General features: G+C 44.3%; 1 protein-coding gene across 1 annotated transcript in view; it reads right to left on the bottom strand.

Annotated features, from left to right (window-relative positions):
• Positions 1-354: 354 nt before the first annotated feature.
• The window catches only part of RHEB (Ras homolog, mTORC1 binding), a 40,889-nt gene continuing 16,825 nt past the window's right edge, over positions 355-24,418 (bottom strand). Inside the window, exons 2-8 of the mRNA XM_081799797.1 lie at positions 19,702-19,773; positions 13,574-13,641; positions 7,872-7,954; positions 7,162-7,218; positions 7,001-7,048; positions 6,161-6,242; positions 355-872 (exon numbers count right to left, since the gene is read on the bottom strand). Of these exons, the coding sequence (XP_081655923.1) occupies positions 780-872; positions 6,161-6,242; positions 7,001-7,048; positions 7,162-7,218; positions 7,872-7,954; positions 13,574-13,641; positions 19,702-19,773 (503 nt within the window). The 3' untranslated portion in view covers positions 355-779. The remainder of the gene's footprint in view (positions 873-6,160; positions 6,243-7,000; positions 7,049-7,161; positions 7,219-7,871; positions 7,955-13,573; positions 13,642-19,701; positions 19,774-24,418) is intronic.

The following is a 24,418-nucleotide window of genomic DNA, read 5'->3' as shown; positions in this document are numbered from 1 at the left end:
GTGCCCCCACGGCACGAAGCCCCCCACTCAAGGTGGGGGCTCTGAGGGTGCAGGGGAGAACAGTCACTACTGGGGACTAACTCTCCTCACAGACCCTCCAAGGCCACTCAGCAGCTGGGGTCGATCGAAAGCCAGCCCAGTTCTGGGCCTCTTCCCAACCGTCCCACGGCCCTGCCATCTGGTGGGCCTGCCAGGTGCCAGAGCCCCAGAGCCCCAGAGCCCCTGCGGTCAGCAGGCCGGCCCGCGGCCACCCCCACCCCCAGCGGGAGCCCCCCCACCCACCGAGGCAGGGAAAGGTTCCCTCAGTGGGACCACGTTTTCTTCTTTAAAGGCCACACCAAGTAGCTCGAGGGGTTAAGGTTTGCAGCTATTTTATTTACAAGTATACATTTAACACAATGAAATAAACACTGATATATCGAAGCCTAGTTAATAGTAGTGTAACAATATGTATCATTTTGATGATTACATTATTTTAAACAACAAACTACACTGAAAAATTAATGCCGATAAAATTCTTGGGTCATAATATTATTAAGAAATACAATATATAAATTGAAAATATGATTGCTTAAAATTTGAAAATGGAAGTGAACTCATTTGGACAGAGTCAGAGTTTAACATAATCTGAAAGGGGGGTGGGGCAGGAAAAAGCTCTGACCCAAATGAAATCTTTCAGGTTAACAGAAGGAAAAAGAAGCTGAGTTTATCTTAAAGGATAACGGGCAGTCTGCTTCTTCGGGCAGGATCGACTCCCAGTGTCCGGTTCTGCAGCAGGGTTACATCACCGAGCAGGACGACTTTCCTTGTGAAGCGGCCCCGTCAATTTTTTCTGCCTCCAAAATTATCCTTCTAAAGACATCAACAGCCGTCTGAAAATCAAAGAGAAAACTAGACCGCATTAGTTTTAAAGTGGAACCCTGATGAATACTTCTACTGCTGGCAGGACTGAAGAAGGCCCACCGCCCACCGTCGCCCCGGCGGGTGGAGGTCCCCAGACTCCCTTCCTGCCCCACACCTCACCCCTGCCACCTCCTGACTCGGGAGCTAACCTTGCATCACGCTTCTGACCCGTTTTCACCGGCCGCAGCCCAAGAAGTCCCTCCCCGCTCTGGTTCCTCTAGAGTTTCAGGGTCCAGTACGAGCACCCGCTCACCTGTCAGCTCTCATTCCCATCTGAATGCTGCTTTCCCGGGAGGAGGGTTCCCTCTTCAGAGCCCTGAGCCACGGGACCGACAGCAGGGCAGGCGCCCTTCCCGCACCCCACTAACCCCTCCAGACCTGTGCCCCCCGCTTCCCTGAAACGCTCAGCTTCAACTCGTACACAGCTCTGCAATGATGTAAGCCAGCTTCGAGCCCATATAAGCCCCGAGTCGTTTCCCCTCTCCCTTCTGGAGCGGCGGCACTGTCTCCAACACCGCTCTCAGCCCTGCGGCCTCCTCTCCTCCAATGACCAGTCGTTCCCCACCGCCGCCGCTCAGCCGCCTGGGCAGCCCCACAGGCCCTTCTTGAGGAGTCACTGGTATTTTGGGCAGGGATTCCCCTCTTAGGCTGAACACCCGTCCCTGATGATAATCAAAAATTGCCCCTGTTCTCAAAAGCCTCAAGGGGCAGCACCTAGGTCTCGTCAATACCAACAGCTACCCCTCCATCGCCCAATGTCAAGTACCCTCCATCACCCATCTTCTTTCTCGCTCTCATTCCCTCCCTCCCTCAATACCCCAAACTCCCCAGTTCTCAGCCCCACAGGGAAGGGTTTCCTTTGTCCGAGGACACTTCTCTGTCCCTTAACCACTTCTCATCCTCACTGTCCTCCCTGGCCGGCACTGAGCCCACAGCGCACGCCTGCTGTCACCGTACTGCAGCTTCCTTCTCGGCCAGCCATCGCCTGCTCGGCACCTGCAGCCGCACAGCCAGAGGGGCCCAGCTCACTTTACCGCTGGGACCTGGACTCCAGAGGGGACCCTCGGCACCACGCAACTGCACTCCCCTGGTCTAGTCACTCCCCGGATGCAGCTTTCATGCCTTCACTTTCTCCCGGGATTTCTAAAGCCTCTCCCCCATTCTCACACTCAGCTGGTAACTGTGTTTTCCAGCTCACAGCATTCATGAGAGAACTCTACATACTCCGTCCACCAAAGTGACCAACCCTTGAGTCTGGGCTCACCGGCTCCGGCTCCTTCCCTGCTGCCATGGACAAGGCACCCCTAATTTAGCTAAAGCTGGCCCCAGATCCCACCCCTCTTGTCTAATCAAGGTCACTGGCTTCAGTAAGGTTTCCTCCTTTCCCATGATTAGACAAAGTGTTTATTTCACTGTACAAAAATGCACAGAAAAATATTTGGAAAAACACGTGCCAAACTCTCACCAAGAAAACACAGTGTGCCTGGAATTTGGCTTTCTAGATAAATCTCAGAATTCTCCTTGATTATCTGTGTGATCTGACTCTGCCCAAGTATGTTCTTTCATCCCGTTGCGAAAATACAGCTGCAGGCCTCCACAAGAAATAAGCCAGAACTGCAAGCACGTCCCATAGTTCAATAATAGAGTACAGGATTCTTACTGACTTGATTTTTTCCAGCAAGCACTCTGTTAACAAAGTCCACTGAATCTGTATTACTTAGGTAAGTAATACAAATGACAAACAAGCTATATGAAAAATTATAAATAAGAAACTTGAGTAGTTCACACAGACTGGTCTCTAATCACATGACTTGGTGTGTGGTGTGCGCGCACGCATGGTCTTTACTACATAGACAAATTCTCTCCCTACTCTATATCAATAATAGCAAGCATTCTGGCACATGTGTGGGTTAGAATCACTTACACCTCTAATGTAAGGGAATAGAATTACTTGGTTTCTCCCCTTTGGGTGGGGAGAGACTCGCCAGGCTTAGGGTCTCCTGATTCCCCTCAGCACATGCCAAGACCACGTGGGCAGGAGTATGAGAGCGTGACAGAGAGCGGAGACATCTCTAGACACGCCTTTGAGATAAATGCTCAGGTCGTCAGTGTCCCAAGAACTGCATGTCACTGCTGTATTTACCTGATTTGGGCACAAGGATCTTCTCGCCTTAAAGGATTCATTTCCTGTCTAATGAGGAACCTGCTGATCTGAGGAGAGCGCAACAGAACAGATGACGAGTGCATCACCTCATCTTTGTGCTTCTCTGGCTTGAGCTGTGTGAGGCGGCCATACGGGACCCTTGCCTCCCTTGACATGTTTGGCAACTATCAGATCCATTTGCTAAATGTATCAAAACTGAGAAGAATCACAGTAGCTGGAATCCTTTCTCTTTAGCTCTGAGCCTTCAGCATGATTCATGTTTTATCTGGGTCTTGCTACCTTCTAAAGGAAGTGCCAAGATTGAAGAATGACCCAACAGAGAGCCACGTCACAAACTGGAAGCTACAGTGAAGATACGGCATAAACCAGACGGCAGAGGCCTGCACCCTGAAACCCTGCAGTGGCGTAATAACGTAGCTCTAGCAAACCATCCCAGGTCATTGTCAGAAAGCTACATTAACCCCAGGCGGTGGGCCTTCCCGGGCAAAGCCCCCGAGTCATGCTGGAGGAGGGCCCACAAGCTACTGACGCATGCGGGGCTGCCCTCGCACACACAACAGTGCCACAATCCTGCCGCCGCCTATGTAAGGACCGTGTCCAATGGAACGACTGCATCAGGACCCCCAGACCTTCACCAGAGAGAAAGAGTGAAGTCAGCAAACAGAACCAAGACAGCCGGGGCCATTCAACTGCACTTCTCCACCCCAAAAAACGCTTTTTAAATGAGGTATGACTGACCTACAACACTGTGTGAGTTTGCGTGTATGACATAACGACTCGGTGTTTGTATATACTGAGAAGTGAGCCCCACAGCAAGTCCAGTTCACACTCACTGCCACAAGTTACGATTCTTTTTTCTTGCGGTGAGAACTTCTACGACCTACTCTCTCAACAACTTCCAAATACAAAAACAACACAGTATCGTTAACTGTAGTCCACCACGCTGTACAGTACGTCCGAGACTTACTGATCTTCTAAGCAGAAGTTTTTATCTTCTGACCACCTTCAAATCTTGATTATGCAAAATTTCAAGCATACAGAAAAATGGAAAGAACTGTACAATAATCACCTAGCCCCACTATTCTAGATTCAGCAAATGTTAACATCTTTGCTGTATTTGCTTGCCCTCTCTTGGTCCATCCACCCATCTGTCCCATTTGGAAGTAAGTCGCAGACATTATGAAACTTGGCCCCTAAATACTTTGGTTTGCATTTCCTAAGAATGTGGATATTCTCTTCATAATTCCAATACCATCACCGCATCTAAGGAAATTAACATTACTTCCCTAATATATACAGAACATAATAAAATCTCTCCAATGGACCAAAAATGTCTTTTACAAGGTTTTTATAACCAGATTCCAATCAAGGCTGACACACAGACTCTGTAATCCAGACAGTCTGTATCTGTATCCCTCCCCAAGAATACTTTAATCTCTATTATGCTTTGGTCATGCACGAGGCCTTCTCTCCAAATCCATCGGAAAGCATGGTGTAGAGGAGAGAGGACCAAATTGTGGTTAGATTTAAACTTTAGTCCTAATTCTTATGCCATATAAATAGACTGATCTTACAAAACTCATTGACCTCTTTGGATCTTACACTCACTTCCAAAATGAGATAGTGCAACTAAATGATTTTAAGGACAGATTAGACACCCAATAAATGTTTGATTTAATTCCATTAGGAAATGAAGGTATCTCTTACTATCTCAACTCTTGGTATCTGAATTCTTACTGTCTGCATTCAAGAGCTGAGCAGAGTCACACAAATCCCTTGTTACCTGGCACTTGGGAACCAATTACACAGATTTACTCTCCCTCATTATCTGAACCCAAGGACAAAGGGATTGGACTGTCAAGGGGTTCCTGGATTGACTAAGCACCTACCAGACAGGTGTGCCGATAGAGTCCGCCGTGCTAGACATTATGGAGAATACAAAGGTAAACGACACATCTTGGATTTCGGAACGAATTAAGGGGGTTAAGAGAAAAGAACCTCGAGGGCCAGGGGAAAAGTGGCAGAGGTGGGGAAAACGGGCACCAGGCCCACAGTGTGCCAGCCATCCTTACCCAGGATGCGCCAGTCACCCTTACTGAATAGTTTCCTCACAGACATGAACATCAACTACTCTTATATGAGCATCAAATGAGAGAACAAGTGGAAAAGACTTTAAACACTGTAAAGCACCATATGGATGTAAGTGGTGAATCGAGAAAGGACAGCTGAGGTCCGAGGAGAGCACGAAGGAAGGGCGCATTGGGCAAGTGTCCCTCGTGGGGAAGGTGGCGGGCGTACTCTGTCATGCCTGAGAAGGACTGAGAAAGGACGGGGACACAACAAGAGGAACTGGAAGAGCACCAATCTCATCCGCCCTCCGAATCACTAAGGGCTCTGAGTCTGTTCTCTAGACAACAGGCAACCCACTGACAGGCCTTCTAGCAGAGGGCGACACCATCTGACATGCAGCTTTAAGAAGTCAGTGGCCGCAGAGAAACACTGGAGAGAAAATGGAGGCAGGAGGCGAGCTGGGGCGCTGCGGGGCTACAGTAAGGCCTTGGGAGGAAAAGGAAAGAGAGGCTGTGTGAAGCCTCCGCAGATAAAACCGACAGCCTTCCTAGGATGTGACTTTAACGGAACATCTGCCGGGCTGACCTAGGAACAGAGGCCTGTAAAACGGTTCTTAACAGTTTCTATGTGAGAAACAATACATCCACCACACTCCGTTTCATCCTACAGAGAAAGGGGCTTGGTGTAGGCACAAAATTATTGCCAAAATGATTTAAGATCATTCTCGTTTCTTTTCTACGTCTGGACTTACTTCTGTACCAGCCTTTAATATAAAACAAAAATAATAATCTATGTTCACAAAGTAGTCTTTCCTTTACTCTTAACTTCTGTTTTATCCTACAAATATTCTAGGTCCCTTTGGAAGCAGAATCCTGAGAGCAACCCAAAGGCTGATACGAGAGTGGTGGAAGGAAGGACACAGGTGAAACAGGAGAGGCAGGGAGGGCGGGGCTCGGCTGACTGAGGGGACACAGGCCTGGGACTGACGGCTGCAGCATGAAAGGAGTTCTACAAACTTGGTACCTGATTTTCTTTAGCAGAAGATTCCAAGAAAGCCGCATTCCAAGACTCTGCTAACGCTTTCCCTTCTTCATAACTGATCACCCTAGAGGAAAAAGAAAATTCTAATTAATGTACTGCGCTCTTTATTTAGAAAACATCTATAATTATTAACAAACCAGGCTCCACTTTTATCAACTGTTTTCTTGTAACGCAGAAGAATTCTCTCTGCTCAGTCTTATCATCCAGTGCGTACCACAGAGGAGCACTTTATTAATGCCTAAGTTGGGGAACGGGACAGATGTGACCTTTTGGGGTTACCCATGCTCCAGCAAGCCCTCGAGGTTCAGAGAACACGACTGTGTTTTCCAATACCCAGGACACGGACTATTTCACAGCGAGCTGGGCTGTGAGCACCCGAGGAAGGGCAGCCGTGAAGGGGCCCACAGCTCAACTCTGCTGCGCGCAGGCGACAGGCATCCAGCTGGTGAGCCTCCTCGTCTCCAGACTGGGCTCCGCGGCCCTGTTCGCTGACCTAATCCTGGCTGCAGTACTCAGAAACTATTTGTTGAATGAATAAGTGCTTCTGTGGTCTCTTTAGAGTCCACTTTGCACAAAATGGTGGAAGAACCCAAAGCTAATTTCCTACCACCTTTGCTCCCTCTTTTCTAGAGAAAACATTGGTCAGGACGGGTGAGATTTTATATTGGTTTTGCTGCTTGGGTACACTCACTGCCATATTTCTGAACACAGATATGCTACACCTAAGAATATTTTCACCATGAGAATAATAATTACAAAAAGTACTTTAGTGCATACATCTCAGACTTGATTTTATAAATCAATTATTCAGAAGTTACATACCTTTCCATATGGAGGTCTTTCTTATTTCCAACCAACATAATAGGTATTCTAGTAATGTGAGACAAAAAAGCCAAAGGAAACTAGTCAGTGCCAGATCTTATTGTTCAGAAGACAGAACTATAAGGAGTGTATCTAACAAGAGAGAAACTATTACTACTTACTGCACTTTCCCCACCATGTCCAACAATTTGCCATGAATAACTTTAATCACTTCAAAACTGTAAAACAGAAGCACGAAATAAGACATCCATCTTAGTGTTATATAATGTTTATCATGGGAAAAACATATAATGTCATCAACTCACCATTTTAATATAAAATAACCCGAACACAAGGAATTCCTTAATTCTTTCCTACAAATCTTTCTTCATGTGTGCATGTATTTGACACCAAGTAACCCTTACTGAGAATATTCAAAATGAAATAGGTGAGATATTTAAATGGGAAAGTCTAACACTTGGCTGACAAATCACATAAACACGAATTTTAATCTCTATTTGTAGGATGTTCTTTAGCTAGAAGGCCCTAGCAGTCAGCCTGTGATCCACATTAATATGGTGAAAACACACAAAAAGTAAAATCAATTTATGTAGTTCCCATTTCCATTAGCAAAAGAGCTCAGATCATGTGCAATCACGATCTAGGCAGCTGGAGGGAAGAAATACAGTTTTTATTCTATCAGTGTCAGAGAACATCTACTGGGATATTTTTTCTCCCTTAACAACCTATTTGCTCCACAAGACAATCACTGAAAAACATTTAGTCTGGTAAGTCCGAGTTGCTATAACCAATTCCATCAGATCCTTTAAAACGACGAATGCTATCTATGCAGAGCAAACAAACTCAAGCAAGCAGCAGGAGTGACTCCTACCTTTTGATTGATGTAACAGAATACACAAGAATGTAACCATTAATATCTATGGAGTATGTCTGAGGAAAGATGGAGTATTCATCCTGTGGGAGAAAAAATAATTCCATTTGAGTAGAAGTCTTCATGTAGCATAACAAGCAATCTGTACCCAAAGTTTTTCACACATGACCTGGTCAAAGAAATCAAAGGAAACAAAGTGGATTAAAATATTCTTCTAGAAACACAGCCTACACACTTAGGACTTATTTAAGACTGGTTTGGGGCTGATAATTGCTTTAAGCCAACACTCGAAAAGCGACTCTGGCTATTCTAAGACTTTTGTGGAGAAGGCTAGTAACTCCTGCAATTCCTGGGGAAAGAGGATGGAAGGAATGACAAGACAACAGGTCCTGTGATCTTATAGGGGGCGAAAAGGACTAACAGTTCTTTTATGGAGATAAAGTCCAGAACTTTAGTTCTCATGGGAAATTCATGAGTGCTTCTGGTTTATTCCATAAATCTGTATTTTCCTACCTAAAACTGTTACGTCCTCACTAAACCTATTCTCTGCGTGTAAGTCACAACGGCCGGAGTGCCAGTCTATTGGTCGTTAGTGGGTTGTCCCCAGCACTTGAGAGGGCAAGGAGAGAGGAGAAAATCAAAACGCTGGACCGGGTGTACCCAGACTTCTGAGGATCAAACAGTTATTTATTGAGCAAGTTTAGGAATTAAAAACAAAGGTACACATTACATAACAATGTATCAGTACCCAGTTTCATAAAGCAGCTTTAGGAAACTCAAAACTCAGCTTTAGAATTATTAAAGCATACTAAAGGTCTAATATCAATGCAGTGTGTCTTAGGACAATGCCACTGCCTGGTATAAAACATTTTATTCTCTGTTGAAATATAATTATCAACATGCCACTTATCCTAAGCACTATTATAGAAAATCAGGTCAAACCATCATTGTATCAAGTAACTGTCTCTGTTAACTTTGCAATTCCACAGTATGGTTACAACTAATGTTCATGATGGCCCTGAATTACTGCCCCAAATTATTGCTATTTACCATAGTAATAAAGTATCTTTAAAAAATAAAAAATCAAAGGAAAATTAAGTTTTACTCTCAGCTCTTTGATATCATCAATAGTAATCATTCATCAGAAGACAGTGTTTCTACATCTCAGGGCTTACCACATTTGCAAAATAAAACCTTTGTTTTCATTATCAGTTTCATATTAGTTTCATTAAATTGAGTTCATTTTAGTGTTAAATTCTGAGAATGCATTTTTGTTAATGGAATGAGAGGTCTTTAAACCCAGATTAAAAACAAAATTCCAAATGATTTTAGTCACCAGCTGAGCTGCAGTATATCCAGAGTTCAAACCACCTTTTCCCTGAAGAGAAGACATGGAAATAAAGAAAAGAGTCATCGTATTTCAGAGGCGTGGCGCAAACCACCACCAGTTAGAAAGTATCACGGGGGGCGCCTGGGTGGCTCAGTTGGTTAAGTGACTGCCTTCGGCTCAGGTTGTGATCTCTAGATCCTGGGATTGGGCCCCACGTCGGGCTCCCTGATCAGCAGAGAGTCTGCGTCTCCCTCTCCCCTTCCCCACTCGTGCTTTCTCTCTCGCTCTCAAAAAAAAGAATAGTATCAGTTGAAAAGAGATTAATAAATTCAACTATATGAAAATGAGAAAGTTCTTCATGACTAAAAACCTTTCAAACAAAAACCATAGACTGAAAACAAACCAAAACCTTGCGGCTCACGTCGCATACAATGCTGATTTTCTGCGCATTATGAAGGGGTCTCTCAAACCCATAAGCCAAGACGCTCCGCCCAAGAGAAAAAGGGCAAAGTACACGGACAGGAGAACTCCCAGAGAAGGAGATACAAATGCCCTCCAACAGGAAAACACGCTCAAACTCCTTCATGAGAAAAAAAAAATACTTATTAACCGGGATACTCTCCCTCACCTACTGGAGTGGCACTAACAAGAGATTCGCTAAAACACTGCGCAGATGCGCGTGCAGGTGAGAGCGCGCACTCGCTCCTTGCGGGCGAGAACGTAACTGCCGGCCGGGGACGTGCTCTCACACGCACGCGCGCACGGCCCCAAATGACGCAAGACGCTGACGGCCGGGGCCCCTGCCGGGGGCAGCGAGGCTGGAAACCACGTCCGTGTCCATCAGTCATCCGAGTAGGCTGTAGCCAAGCGACACCGTATTATGCAGCCACGCGGAGAAAACCGCGGCCGTATGTATGGCTATGGGATCACCTCCAAGATGGAGACACGGAGATACCTTACTTCAAGCGAGAAAAAGAAAAAAACCCCAACTCTATCTGTATGTTCATGTAGACAATATCCGGGAAGCACATACCATAAACCGGTGATGGGGCTGCTCTCGGAGGGTGGAGCTAATGCCGCCGGAGGGGGAAAGCCCGCAGTTTTACTATTTACCGTTTTGCGCTATTTTATTTCTGTAACATGTGCATTTAGTACTATTTTTTTTTTTTAAAGATTTTATTTATCTGAGAGAGAGAGAGAACGAGAGACAGAGAGCATGAGAGGGAGGAGGGTCAGAGGGAGAAGCAGACTCCCCGCTGAGCAGGGAGCCCGATGCGGGACTCGATCCCGGACTCCAGGATCATGACCTGACCCGAAAGCAGTCGCCCAACCGAGCCACCCAGGCGCCCCTATTTAGTACTATTTTTAAAAAACTGTAATTTAATACTTGTTTTAAAAGGGGGGATTTGACATTATAAACACGACTGCCACTGAGTCACTTGTCACTGAGTCTACTTAAATTAGGCCCAAACAAAATCTTTCATGCAAACTAAAAATAATCGACCTGTATTTAACTATGTTCATCATCATCCCTTGCTGGGCAATGAAACCAGCTACGATATAAACTACTAAGTAAATAGGACTTGCCATCATATGTTGCTACAGTTTTACTCCTAAAACGTGTACACCAGTGAACAAATGTGCTCTAGATGGTGGTGACAGGATCTGTCCTTTCTTCATCATCTCCCCCGCCACTGGGGGGTCTCAGCCCCAGCCCAGCGGAATCCAATTTTCTTTTCTTTTTTAATTTTAATGATTTTCTTTCTTTTTTTTTTTTAAAGATGTATTTATTTATTTGACAGCGCACGCACAAGCAGGGGGAGTGGGAGAGGGAGATGCAGGCTGCCTGCTCAGCAGGGAGCCCAACGCGGGGCTCGATCCCAGGACCCTGGGATCATGACCTGACCCAAAGGCAGATGCTTAACGACTGAGCCAGCCAGGCGCCCCAGAATCCCATTTTAGAAACAGCTCTTGGAGCAGCTGTAAATGTGACATCTCATCCAGTTGCTACCAAACGAGGTGTACGTGGTTCTACAGCACAAGGAAGTGCGCGCATCGCATAATCACGGATCACAGATACGAACATGACCTTCTATTCCATAGTCTCCCAACTGAAATATTCTGTGCAAAAATTCTCTAACTATTCTTATCTGGCAGTAAGAGCAAGACAGGCAGAGCTAGTCACTGACCTTGCCTTTGCCATCCCTCACACCATACACTCACTCCCCGAGATCTCTGCTTCTTTGGAGGGGGGGCATCCTTTATTATTCTGTCATCAAAACAGTTAAAGGCATGTGATGCTCCAGTGTACATTTAGACTTTAGAGCAAAATAGAACCCTAGAGGAACACATCTTCTATTTTGATAAGAAGTCAACATAAAGAAATTTTCTCTCCAGAAAAATGTTTTCAAGGACAGCTCTACTCCAAGTATAAGCGACACCCTCACTATTCCATTCAGTGTCTTGTTAACATCAACATCAAGTTGCCATGCTAGGCACGCCTCTGGTCTTAGAAGCATCAAAGATCTACAAATAAGGACCAAATCCTCGTGAAACTCACACATCCACTCTAGACCATGCGACAGTCCTGTGAAGGCAGGCACTACATCGCCAATTTACGGAAGAAGAATCTGAGGCACAGAAAGGTTCATAACTTTCTCAAGGTCAGCTGGTTAGTAAAAAAACCCAGGATTCAAGCCCCGGCAGCGTGACTGCAGAGCCACATTCCAACAACTCTGAAATACTGGTTCTCCTCCTGGCCTACTACAAAATGTACTTCTACAATAACGTCACATAAAAGTGATTTGCCAATTTACATCCTCATCCCCACTTTCCAGAATCTTAATGAAAATTCAAAATGAAGATAGAAAAAGCAAACCCAAATCTTGATGATGTCAGAGGCCCACTATGAATGATGTGGCCGTATTTCTGGGCCCAGGACACTACCGTTTAACACCTGCTGTCCCAGCATAATTATTACCAGGGCTCCCTTCACTCTTAAGTGTCTTGTTTTAGGCAATAAATTACAGTCACCTTAACCATAAAAGATACAAACTCTGAGAATCCAATACAATGTCTTATCCCAGAGGCTCTTCTATGGTAACTTCTAAAATAAGCTGTGTCCTCCACATCCTCACTCTCCTATGAAGACTTCTACTGCTCCCCTTGTTCCTTTAAGCTCCATACCCCCTTTCTGTCACTGACAGGTACCTGCAGAATAAGAGCCTAGGACGGCTCAGCTCTAAGACAGCCATCGTGAGGTCTGGTGACGGAAGCCCCTTATACCCACCACCAGGGGGCATGTGTAGGGTGAACGAGGGAGACACGTGGTAGATCTCTATGATATACACATCCCATTTATTTTCTTTGAAGCTTCCAGAATTGAAACTCCAGGGTTTCTTCAGTGCTCACCCCCCTCAATATAACTATTTTCTTGCTCACTAGGGTGCTACACTTTGCTTCTGTGTTCACTTCAAAACATAAAGCAGAGGGAGTTCATTCCAAACCCATAAGAAGGCCACACCATTCTAGGTCTATCTCAATCTCCCCAGGTTCCAGAAGAAAAGCCTCCATTTAACATGGCAGACCAGATTACACTACACGCACCCTCCTGCTAGTCTGATCCTTTGTCGATTGTAAAATGCAAGGAAGGACTCAGAGACCAACATCCCCATATCCAGCAGCTGTTTAACAGATTCAGCCCAACAGAACGGTTTCTAGTAAAGGCTGGACTGGGCGCCATGGGAATGGGGAAGTTTAGCCATCAGGGTTAAGGGGTTTGTTTGTACTCTTCAGTTCTCTGAACTTCTTTCACCCACTGCTTCTAGTCAATTCCCTTGGTCTTCCATTCCTCAAATCCCTACTATGTTAAACTGTGACTATGGTGTTGGTTTATTTTTATTTTTTTGGTTATTTAATCTTTGGCAATTACCTACTATCTACAAATCAAATCTACACTCCCTAATCTAGTAATCATGTGACCTATCAATAAACCAGCTCCTTTCTGCCCTATACCTTTCTCATGCCTTTCCTCTGGAAAAGACTTACTTTTGTCTTGATGTAACATACATATTAGAAAGGAAGAAAAAAGTACTAATAGGATCCTGATATAGAACGCAAGTTTACAAAACGGAAATACACTATCCTACGGATAAATACAAACCTTCCCAATGCTATGAGTATATTTCACACAATTCTAAAGTAGAAGAGCAAGTTAATGATTTGGAAAAACTGCCATAAATGTCTTGGTAGACAGCCCGTTAATAAACCCCAAAGGGTTTCCTTGGCATTGCTGTTGTGCTGAAGCATCGATGGTGGGGCCGGGACTGCCAGACAGAAGGACAGCGAGAAGATTGAGACACTAGAGACTTACTTGCCCTGCTGTGTCGACAAGTTGAAGATGATATTCTTGTCCATTGACTGTGATCAATTTTGTGAAAGCTACAGGGAAAAAAAGGAATTAAATATTAGTTTAAAAAGTTGACTTTAGATCACTTAAAGCTTGAACACTGATGACCAACTAAGCAAAGTCCCTAATAAGTTCATAAAAAGATCCCATAAAACAAAATGGAACAGATCACCCCGAGTTTACAGATTCTTCCCCACTTCCACAATTTAACTACGAAATACTGGCTGACTGATGAAAATCAAGGTTTAGTACGCCTTGAACCTTTATCAAAGGAACTGAAATGAGGCAACAATTCATATCCTATAAGGCATTTGAGTGCTCTATCTATGGCTAAGCCTTCCTCTTGTGAAAAAGTGAGATACATGACATTAAGTTTGAGATCTAGAATGAACCCAAAGCACAAAACTTTTCATTAATTTATAGGAAGTCTGGTGTCAGAGCACAAAGAGCCAATATTAACTGCAGTGTTGAGAACTTTCAGTACATAAAAAAATTAACAATTTTATTGACAGATAAAACAGCAATGGAACAGGTGTTCTGTGTGAAGCCATCATGCCCACTTAGCTTAAGGATCCAAGCAATTTTGTGACAACTTCTTTTCCCTACCAAGGGGGAAAAAAAAAAATTCAGACTCAAGTAACTTCCGGAAAAGTCAATTCAGAATTCTGAGGAGATAGACTTCAAACAAATGCAGACAAAAGAGGAAAGAACTATTAATAGTAACAGATTATTAAAGTGTAACCATCTGGAACCCTGGCAACGAAAGGGGAACTGATGTCTTCTGCATTCCCGGTCCCAGCCATTTGTTTCAGACATGCGTCCTCCAATCTCCTGGCTGCCCACTCTACTTGACTAGAACTGTGCCGCAGAATCTATCCCTTGCACGGCTGGGAGAGGACCCACTGTTGCCCACGGTCTCCCACAGCCAAAAAGGAAAGCAGAAACAGACACAGGAATACTAGGAGAGAAAACTTTTAAGTGACAAGGGGGATACAGAGAGATCTTATCTGAATGCTGAGTTCCACAGGGAGAGAAAGGGATGCTCATGCTAGCATCGTAGCCTCCTAATGCAAGCAGGGGTGCGGGAAGCAGGTGGGCAAAAATCACAGACCAGGCCACCCAAGCTGGTTGCCACACTTTCATTCTTGTGCCTTTGATGGAAACGACCACTTTAGGGAATAATTAAATCAGATGAAAACTGAATCCAAGTATTTCAAGATAGGGAGTACCCAATATATTCGGTTTCGTCAATTCTAAGAAAAAATTCTTCTGTATTTTTTTTTCCCACATTGCAACCTCTCTGAACTTGGGATGCATCTTGCATTGACTGCGCTTTCGATCACTGTCAGCCAGGGGGCAGTCATGATATTCCTGTGGGAATACCTGCCTCGACACCTTACTCAGGTTGCCCAAAATGTGCATTTTAGACTTGGTGAAAATTACGGACGTAACAGCGGTGAGCAATAGAACAAGTAACCTCCAATTAGAACTAAGTAATTGTGGTTACGAAGTAGAATGTAATTACTATGAAAACATCATTCATTCATGCAAGATTTATTTCTTGAGTACCTATTATCCCCAGAAGCACTGTTCTGGGTGCTCTCGAAATACTGCAGCTGACCTCAGTGAGCTTCCAGCCCCGGGGAAGGAAGGCAGACCCAGACACTGTCAGTCATCTTCTCTGGGAGAGGAGCATCCAGGCGGAGATCAAACAGCGAGTGACAAAGCGCCATGAGAAAAAGCAAGAAGGTCGGCACAGCAGAGGCTGAGACAGTAGTGGACAGGTAATCAGGTTGGGGAGGAGGCAGAAGACCTTATAGGAGATGGTAAGGACTTCAGAGTTTTATTCTAAATGTGATGGGAAACCAAGGGTTTTAAGTAGGGGAGTAACCTGGTCTGATTTATATTTAAAAGAGATGGCTCTAACTATGCTGTAATAGAAATGGACAAGAACGGACAGAGGCCACTGGTGGGAGCCCATAGTACAGTGCCTATACAGACTCGGGATCTGAAGACGACGGTGGTCTGGATCAGTGGGGCAGAGAGGAGTGGAGAGCCAGGGTGGAATTCTGGGTGTAGTCAAAGGTAGAGCCCAGAAGGATCTCTGACTGGCTGGAAGTAGGGTGTGAGAGGATGGAGAGGCAGGACAACTCCCAAGGTTTTTGGTCTGAGCAAGGAGACCTATGAATCGCCATTTACCAATTCGGGAAAGCCTGGGGGAGGAGCACTGGGGATGCGGGAGGACGGAAACGAAGAAGCCTACACCCAAGGGGAAGTGAGGGCAGCTAAATAAAAAAGCCCAGAGTTTGGGGCAGAGGGTGGGGCTGGGGCTACTGTGAGACCAGCAAATTCCCGGAGAGAGGGGCTGATCGCTGGTGACCAAGCAGAGAGAAAGCCTGAGCCTGATGTCGGAGCCCACGGGCACCCTACGCTGCCAGGTCCAGATGATGAAGACTCAGCCAAGGAGACGGGAGAAATACTGGCCACGAGCTTAGAGTAAAAAGGGAGGACATGTAATTGTACATAAGATGTAAGAAATAAAATTATTAATCAATGTTTTAGTATATTCTTGCACATAAAAAGGATGTAAATCCTCCAACGCACAGCAGTAAAATGAAATCGAGGCCCTTCCATCTGTCACGGAAAACTGCCTCTTCTTATTACTATAGAAAAAAAAGGAAGTGTAATAAGAGATCTGTCAGTTCCATAAACTAGGAACCAATTCTTCTGCGTGCTCTGTGTTCAACCTCCTGCAGCAGCAGAAAGCTGGCTTTCTCCTCGTCTCACTTTCCTCGAACCCTCTCTCCCTCCCCCTCCCTTTTTCAATCACTAGAGAAATTAATCCAATTTCCAACAGAAAATCCTGAAATTGCCCTGAGCAGACTAATAGCTACTTACTAGTAAAGCCTACTAAAATATGCAAGACAATAGATTTCTAAACTTGGAATTCATAAAGTAAGATTTGTGTTACTAAAGTGTATTGAGGACTCCTAATTCATATCCTACTGAGAAGCCCACCCACCATGCAATGCTTGATAATGCTGCAAAGCTCCTAATCAGAACTTTCCAATTTTCTGGGAAGGTTTATTAGTGCATCAACAATACCACCTTGAGATGGCAGAAGTTGTAAATTGCTATTCCTCCTTAATTTATAAACTACTGCTACTAAATTTCACCATAGCCATTTGGTTTGTATTGAGTTGTTAGATTAACAATACAGTAGATAATAAAAGCACATTTGCGTAGGCAGTATTTTTGGTATAAAAATTTCCCCAAACTAGAAAATACATGGTTTTATTGATGTTATTTTCTTATATCCCGTTTTAAAAGGTGACACAGTCCCAGAATTTTTGCTTTTGTGGTGATGCTTCATAGAGCTGTGTCACCACTGAATGTCTGTTATGAACCACTATGTTCTAGGTTATAAAGTTAAGTGTAAAATAATTACCGGATTATTTCCAGATCTACAGAATGCGGTGCTTCTTTTTTTTTTTTTAAAGATTTTATTTATTTATTTGAGAGAGAGAGCATGAGAGAGAGCACATGAGAGGGGGGAGGGTCAGAGGGAGAAGCAGACTCCCTGCAGAGCAGGGAGCCCGATGTGGGACTCGATCCAGGGACTCCAGGATCATGACCTGAGCCGAAGGCGGTCGCTCAACCAACTGAGCCACCCAGGCGCCCGAATGCGGTGCTTCTTAAAACCATTCATTTGTTAGCAACAAGCTTACGACAACCGTTCCATTTCTCATTCCCTGTAATCACTGAACAGTGTTTTTGACCAAACAGAGGAGAATAAGGTGGAGGAAGGGTTTCTGCCTTGGTTAGATGGTCAGAAGCATGGTAAACAGAAACTCACGTCTGCATATGCCTCATGAACTTTTAAGCCATTCATCTACCCTGATATTCATTTCGCTCCTGCCTAAAGACTTTAATAAATATTTTTAGCCCATTTTGGAGATGAAAAAGTCTATTACTGAACACTAAGTATTAGATAGGAAACATTAAAAACACAATTAAAGATGATGTCGACAGCCTTCAAAGTAGGGTCACCTCATTCAATTTCTGCAGTAATATCAAGGTAAGAAAGCTGGACATTCACTGGATTGACTACTTACATATAAAGAAAATCTATTTATATACAACACCATGACTTTCCCTCCACCTCAACTTTAAGTGGTACAACGACACACAATTGTAAGAACCACTTTTATGAGCAGGGCCTACCAAGAAAACTATATTCTACTATTCTATGAATAAAATGCCCAAATGAGCCTTCTCTCTCTTTAAGGACACACAATTCTAAACAGTTACATATAGCAAATATTAAGGCCATGACCACAATTTTCTTGTGTTCCTATTCCAACGGAGAGAAAACCAAACTTGTTCATGTAGCATTCAAATGAATCTGCTCCTCCCACTGGCATACATACTATTCTGGAAGTGACAGCCAAACAAATCAACACAGGATGTGTATGTAGTCAGGACTCCTCCTTTCCGGATACCAACAGAGGTTACTTTCAAACCCGGGTCTTCCCAGAGTCGGGTTAGCAACCAACAGGCTTCCTTGCCACCAGAATACTGGGACATGAAGGATAGGTGCATATTTTAAGTCAGAGGTGGGCAAACTCTTCCTGTAAAGGGCCAAACAGTCTCTGTTCCAAGTATTCAACAACTCTGCTATTGTAGAACAAAAGCAGCCACAGACACTGTATGAATGAATGCACATGGCTGTGTTCCAATAAAACTTTATTTATGGACGCTGAAATGTGAAATTCACGTAACTTTCACAGGTCACAAATATTCTGCTTTTGATTTTTTTTAAAGATTTTATTTATTTATTTGACAGAGACACAAAGAGAGGGGAACACAAGCAGGGGGAGTGGGAGATGGAGAAGCAGGCCTCCCGCTGAGCAGAGAGCCCGATGCGGGGCCCAATCCCAGGACCCCGGGATCATGACCTGAGCCAAAGGCAGACACTCAACGACTGAGCCACCCAGGCACCCCATGCTTTTGACTTTTTTAATTATTAAAAAAAATAAAAACCATTCTTTGTGCATGCACTGTACAAAAGGTCAGTGGGTCTTTCTGACCTATAGGCCATAGTTTGTCAACTCCCTGTTGTAAGCCTCTTTTGAAGTCTCTCTTGCAAGCTCTGGGCAGGTGAGGTCTACAAATCTAGTTGCTGAAGTGTATGAACCTGACTGTTAAGTCAGCTTCATGTCTAATATGCCCATCAGGTTTTGAAGAATCCCATGTTTAAATGTGTATGTTCCTGGTGACAAATCCTGGGTTAAGTCCAGGTATCAAGAATCTGAGACGACTGGTTCTAGGATCTACTTAGGGTTTTAAGATCGCTTGAAACAAGACCAGCTTCCAACAAACCAGCCTCCCTAGATGAAATGCTTCAGGTTTTCTTCCATGATCCTAGAATCAAGACTCTCATGGTCCTAGAATCCTTCAGGAAGATTCTGAAACCACGGATTGAAAGCGGACAAGGTAAAGGTTGTGGCTGGTCCTGTTCTCTGGTGTTTTCTGCACATGGCCTGAAATGCCAATAGACTTTAGAGCCATCTTTGTTTTCATGCTGTAACTGCTCTCCCCATCCCAGAAAGGCTCACTTCTCCACAGCCTTCTTTCAACTCTTCAGGATTGGAAGGGGTTGGGGGGGTAGGGGTGGGGGAAGGGCTAGTGATTCCATAGAGTAAGGTACAAAGGATCTGGAGTGTTTTCGTCCTTTCTTTTCAAGCGTGGAATCTTTAAGAAGGGCTACTGTTGAGAAGGAGGGGGGAAAAAAAAGATTGTGCTCTCTATTCTTGTTTTCCTGAGGCAGAGTCTGGGATAGGAGGTTCACTGTAGGACTGGATTCCTATGGAACTGAGTAACAATTTCTAGATGGTGGGATCTGGACACTGAATAAAAACCCATTTAGTGTGAATTGGATCAAACTTTTGGAAGCTTTTTGGGACCCCAGTTGGAGATCTATAGGTTTACCCCAATAAGCCCTGCCATCAAAGCCTCCAGGAACACACAATGGCTGTTTGTGTGAAGAATGCAGGCTTCTCAGTTTATAAACCCTTCAAAACAATACTTACTGTTTTCTATGGTTGGGTCGTAGGAGTCAACAAATTGGCCTTCAACAAACTGAATCGTCAATGAGGATTTCCCTATAAAAGAGAGCAAAAGCTCAGTATGTATTGGCATATTAAAGTAACAAAAAATTTAATTCTACTATTTTACAAAAAACCCCATTCTAACAAGATGAAGAGACGGAAAGTACTGGGATCACAACACATTCTTTTAATTAACTTCTGGGCAATTTTATTTCTTTTTAAGATTTTATTTATTTGACACAGAGAGAGAGAGAGCACAAGCAGAGGGAGCGGCAGGCAGAGGGGGAGGGAGAAGCAGGCTCCCCAAGGAGCAGGGAGCCCGATGCGGGGGCTCGATCCCAGGACCCTGGGATCATGACCTGAGCTGAAGGCAGTCGCTTAACCAACTGAGCCACCCAGGCGCCCCTGGGCAATTTTAAAAAGGAAATAAATTTCATGAATTTGCTCTATACGAGAGGAATTTAAGCAATTAAGCTATTATGAATTAAACACTGTTGTCCCATTAATAAATATTACTGACCAACAAGCATATCACATATTCTGCTAAAGGTAAACAAACTCTGAAATAAGGTCTAAGTTAAGCTAATTTCCCCTGGTGTCCCTGAAATGTGGATATTAATTTTAATACAGAAATTAGTAAGACGGGATTTATTTCTTTGGGCTCTTTCATATATGGCTGTTAGAAATGTTACCAGGTACAGCTTTTAAAGAGGGGAAACTGAGAATATGTAACAGAAGTCTTTATTTAAAAACTACTTGAAGGGGTGCCTGGGTGGCTCAGTCGTTAAGCGTCTGCCTTCGGCTCAGGTCATGATCCCAGAGTCCTGGGATTGAGCCCCGCATCTGGCTCCCTGCTCTACGGGGAGCCTGCTTCTCCCTCTCCCGCTCCCCCTGCTTGTGTTCCCTCTCTCGCTGTGTCTCTCTCTGTCAAATAAAATCTTTAAAAAAACAAAACAAAACATAAAAAACTCCTTGAGGGTAGAAATCCTGTCTTCACCATTCAGTGTCAAAAGACCTAGTGATGTCTGTCACACAGAAGACAATTAAGAAATGTTCTGGACTTCACAAAATCACTGCTAATAATTGAGCTGTGTGCTAAGAAATCAAGAGCCAGAGCCCTAAGTTCTCACCCCTCTATTCGTTACCTAAAATTTCTACTCAAGGACTTTAGACCAAGGGACTCTGTAAAGACAGTGCAAGAATAGTCCAGGAAATGACAGAAGTGGTCCCTCCCAAATTTCACCCCAAACCCTTTCTTCTCTTGTACATTCTCAGAGCACATTTTAAAAAGATGCTATGGTTTTAAAATATTTAATTATCTGAGAGAGTGAGCGCACGCGCGAGCAAGCACAGGGGCTGGGGGGAGGGGCAGAGACAGAGGGAGAATCTCAAGCAGACTCCCTGCTGAGCGTGGAGCCCGATGTGGGGCTCCATCTCACGGCCTTGAGATCACGACCCAAGCCGAAACCAGGAGTCGCCTGCTTAACGGACTGTGCCACCCAGGTATCGCAACATTTTATTTACAAGTAATCTCTACACCCAGCGTGGGGCTTGAATCTCCCACCCTGAGATCAAGAGTCGCACGCTCTTCTGACCGAGCCAGCCAGGCGGCCCCTCAGAGCACTATGAATTTTAAACACGTGCTCCACACGCTTGCTGCATCTCACTGAACTTCCATCTCAAAAGATCTTCAGGGAGAGAGGCTGTACCAGGAACCTTCTGCCCCTGGGGTTTAGGTTGTGCTTGCCCTCCCCCAGTCTGTGCAGAGGGCAGCTGACAGGTGGCATGTTTTCCCAACAAAGGCAGGCCCTACATACTTAGAAATCAATGAATTAATAAACCAGTTTAAGAGCGGGAGCTGTGGGGAGACAACTAAAAAACCCCTAAGTAGGCAGGCCTATTCTACTCCTCACAAGCAGTTAAACACACAGCTCAAATGTTTCTGGAATTATTAAAACCTGAAATCATTCTCTACAAAGCAGCCTCCAAGAGCTTTTGACAATTACATATTACCTCCCTGCTTAAAATCCTCACTGCAATCACAATAAATTCCCAACTCCTAACCAAGGCCCACAACACCTGGCCCTCCCTGCCCAGGCCCTGCTCTGCCTATCACCCTAACCTCTCTCCGCCACCGCCCCTCTCCCCAGACCCGCCCAGGCCCCACTCACATCCCCCGTCCCTTTGTTTCAGCCGTCTCCGCAGATCTCCGCACATGACACACTTTGTCATTATTCTGGTCTGGGATCAAACGTCCCTTCACCAGAGAAGCCTCCGCTAAGACCGCCCCATCTATGGTGGCGCCCACTCCCTACCGGTCATAGCGATCACTGCCATCCTGCTTTGTTTCTTTTTAGTGCCTGACGTTATCAGACGTTATCTCCAACTCATTAGCCCACTGAGACCAGCGTGGTGGCGGATGCACTGCAGACACTGTCATTTCCGAACACGTGACTGAAATTAAAACTCACATGCCCTAAGGGCACTCTCATACACTCCAGATACTACACAAGATCTCAATTTTATATACACACGTGACCAGGAAACACAGTTCAACAGGAATTAAGAAACAGTTCTGTCGTATTTGGTAGCCAACCACAGGCCTGCCTGTGCTCTACAGGATGCAGGGGTCATCCAGGAGCCCACACACTGCAAAGGGACTGTGTTCAAAAGAAACCACGTTATCTAAACTAGCTCATAAAGAGCATTTAGCTTAAAATACAGCAAAACTATTTTATGTAATGAAATAGCAAGGAAAAAAACTATTAAGTTTAAGGAATAAGAAAATTCTTATTTACATTGAATGCTACGGCTTGAAGCAAAAGAAATTTAATTAGAGAGAAGAAACTTCTTTTGGGGCTTCTGAAGAGTACTTCTAGGCACTCTGGTGGGCTTCTGAAACCCTTCTGTAGGCTACCGCGGGGGGGGGGTTCTGGCTTGTAAATGGACACAGGGAAGGAAGAAAGCAGACGGTAATTTTTTCTGAAGGTAAATGGGCAAGAGTTACAAGGGATTAAAAGGATTTTTACACATTTTCCAAAGTAGAACCGGATTAAAAATAGTGAAAGAAAGGGGTTAAGTACGGTGTACATGATAAGCCCCCCAAGGGGAGGGCAGGCACACACAGCTGTCAAAGATAGGCCTTACCGCAGGAGTGAAGGGATGGGACAAGAACCTCAGGAGTTATCACAGGAAACTGAAGAAAGTTACATTAAATAAGATCGCATGAGATTAAGTGCAACAATGGAGTTTCAGATAAACAAGTGGACCACGTTTTAAAAATATAATTATTGGTACCTATCCAAAGAGTTCCTTGTTTGCATCATGAAGGGCAGAAAATATTTGGCAGGCTCAATTAACATTTGACTTGAAAAACGCGAAGAATCATTCCAGCACAAGCAGACAGTGTAGTCCAACCCAAATCAGGATGCAGGGTGACGGCAAATTCTTGTCTTCACGAGTAACTGGGACACCTGAATTTAAAACCCTAGTCTGTAGGGAGCAAACTGCCTTTCTCAATCAGCTTGATCCTGGGAGAAGGGGACTATCCATTAGCAGAGGCAGGACTGTAGAAAAGCCTGAGCCTCCCCTGGGTCTCTCCTCCCTGGTCCTCTCCCCTAAGGGGAGATCATTAATTATTTATATTAAGAAAGGACAGGAAGACTACATTTGCTGACATGACACAGCGGGTTTTTTGCTGTTTCCATTAAAAAGCAGAATTATTAAACAACTAGTGTTGAAATTTTCATATTAATCTTAGTAAACAAATCCCACTGCTCATAATGTTCCCAGTCCTGGTTCCAGCAGTTTCTGGCTTCCAGGGACATCGTTGTCCTCTATAGCAGCAGCTTGGCTCTTAGGTCACGCTTCTGTGCAGTTCGCTTGCAGCTACGAGAGGCACGGTTGATGTACAAATGATGTTCTTTACCTCATCACCTTTAACATTTTCCCCTCGTTATAACGTCATACATTTACTTTGGCCTCTGCATTCATCAAACTCAGATTCTGAAACACTATAGTTATTTCCTGAAGATGTTTCATGCTCTCTCTCAGTAGGCTCATAAATTTGTACAACCTGAGGAGGACCTCAAATTCCAGATCAACTCTCTGGAGAAATGTTGAATGAAAACAATCCAGGAGTGATCTGAAATAAACTGAAAAGCAGCGCGTACCCAGATGTGTGTTATCAATACACAGAGAGGCACGGATTACTCCTTTTATGACAGTAACATCATACTAAAAAGGTGTGAAAACAATATATCCCAACAGGCCACAACTACCTTCGAAATAGTCTTCTGCCAGACTAAAGGCCACCTTAACTTAAAAAAAAAAAAATCCTACAGATCATTTTTAGTAAGTTTCTTCTAAACTTCTACCAGGTAAACACAGCATTTATGTATTTCTTGCCAAGGATAATACGGCCAGTAAGTTTGTTCACCTGGTATTTTCATTACAGAAGACATACCTGCAAGGTTGTTGACCAAATTTCTCACACTTGTGATTACTGCAAAATAGGCATTGTATATAAAACACTTTAAGAGCTTTCAGATTAATTCTGAACTAGTTTTCATGATTATTCTCCTAAAAAACCCCACTACTTTTACATATTACGTCCATCTCACACCCCCAACCAGCATACTATGGAACAGCTGACACGTTACGTGTTCATTGGGACCTAATGGGAAGGAGTAGGTTTCAA

This window comes from Leptonychotes weddellii, chromosome 12 (assembly GCF_054177405.1).
Source record: "Leptonychotes weddellii isolate Sample4059 chromosome 12, ASM5417740v2, whole genome shotgun sequence".
Lineage (NCBI taxonomy): Eukaryota > Metazoa > Chordata > Mammalia > Carnivora > Phocidae > Leptonychotes > Leptonychotes weddellii.
The sequence above is the reverse complement of the archived record's forward strand: the minus strand, read 5'-3'. Positions and strand labels throughout refer to the sequence as shown.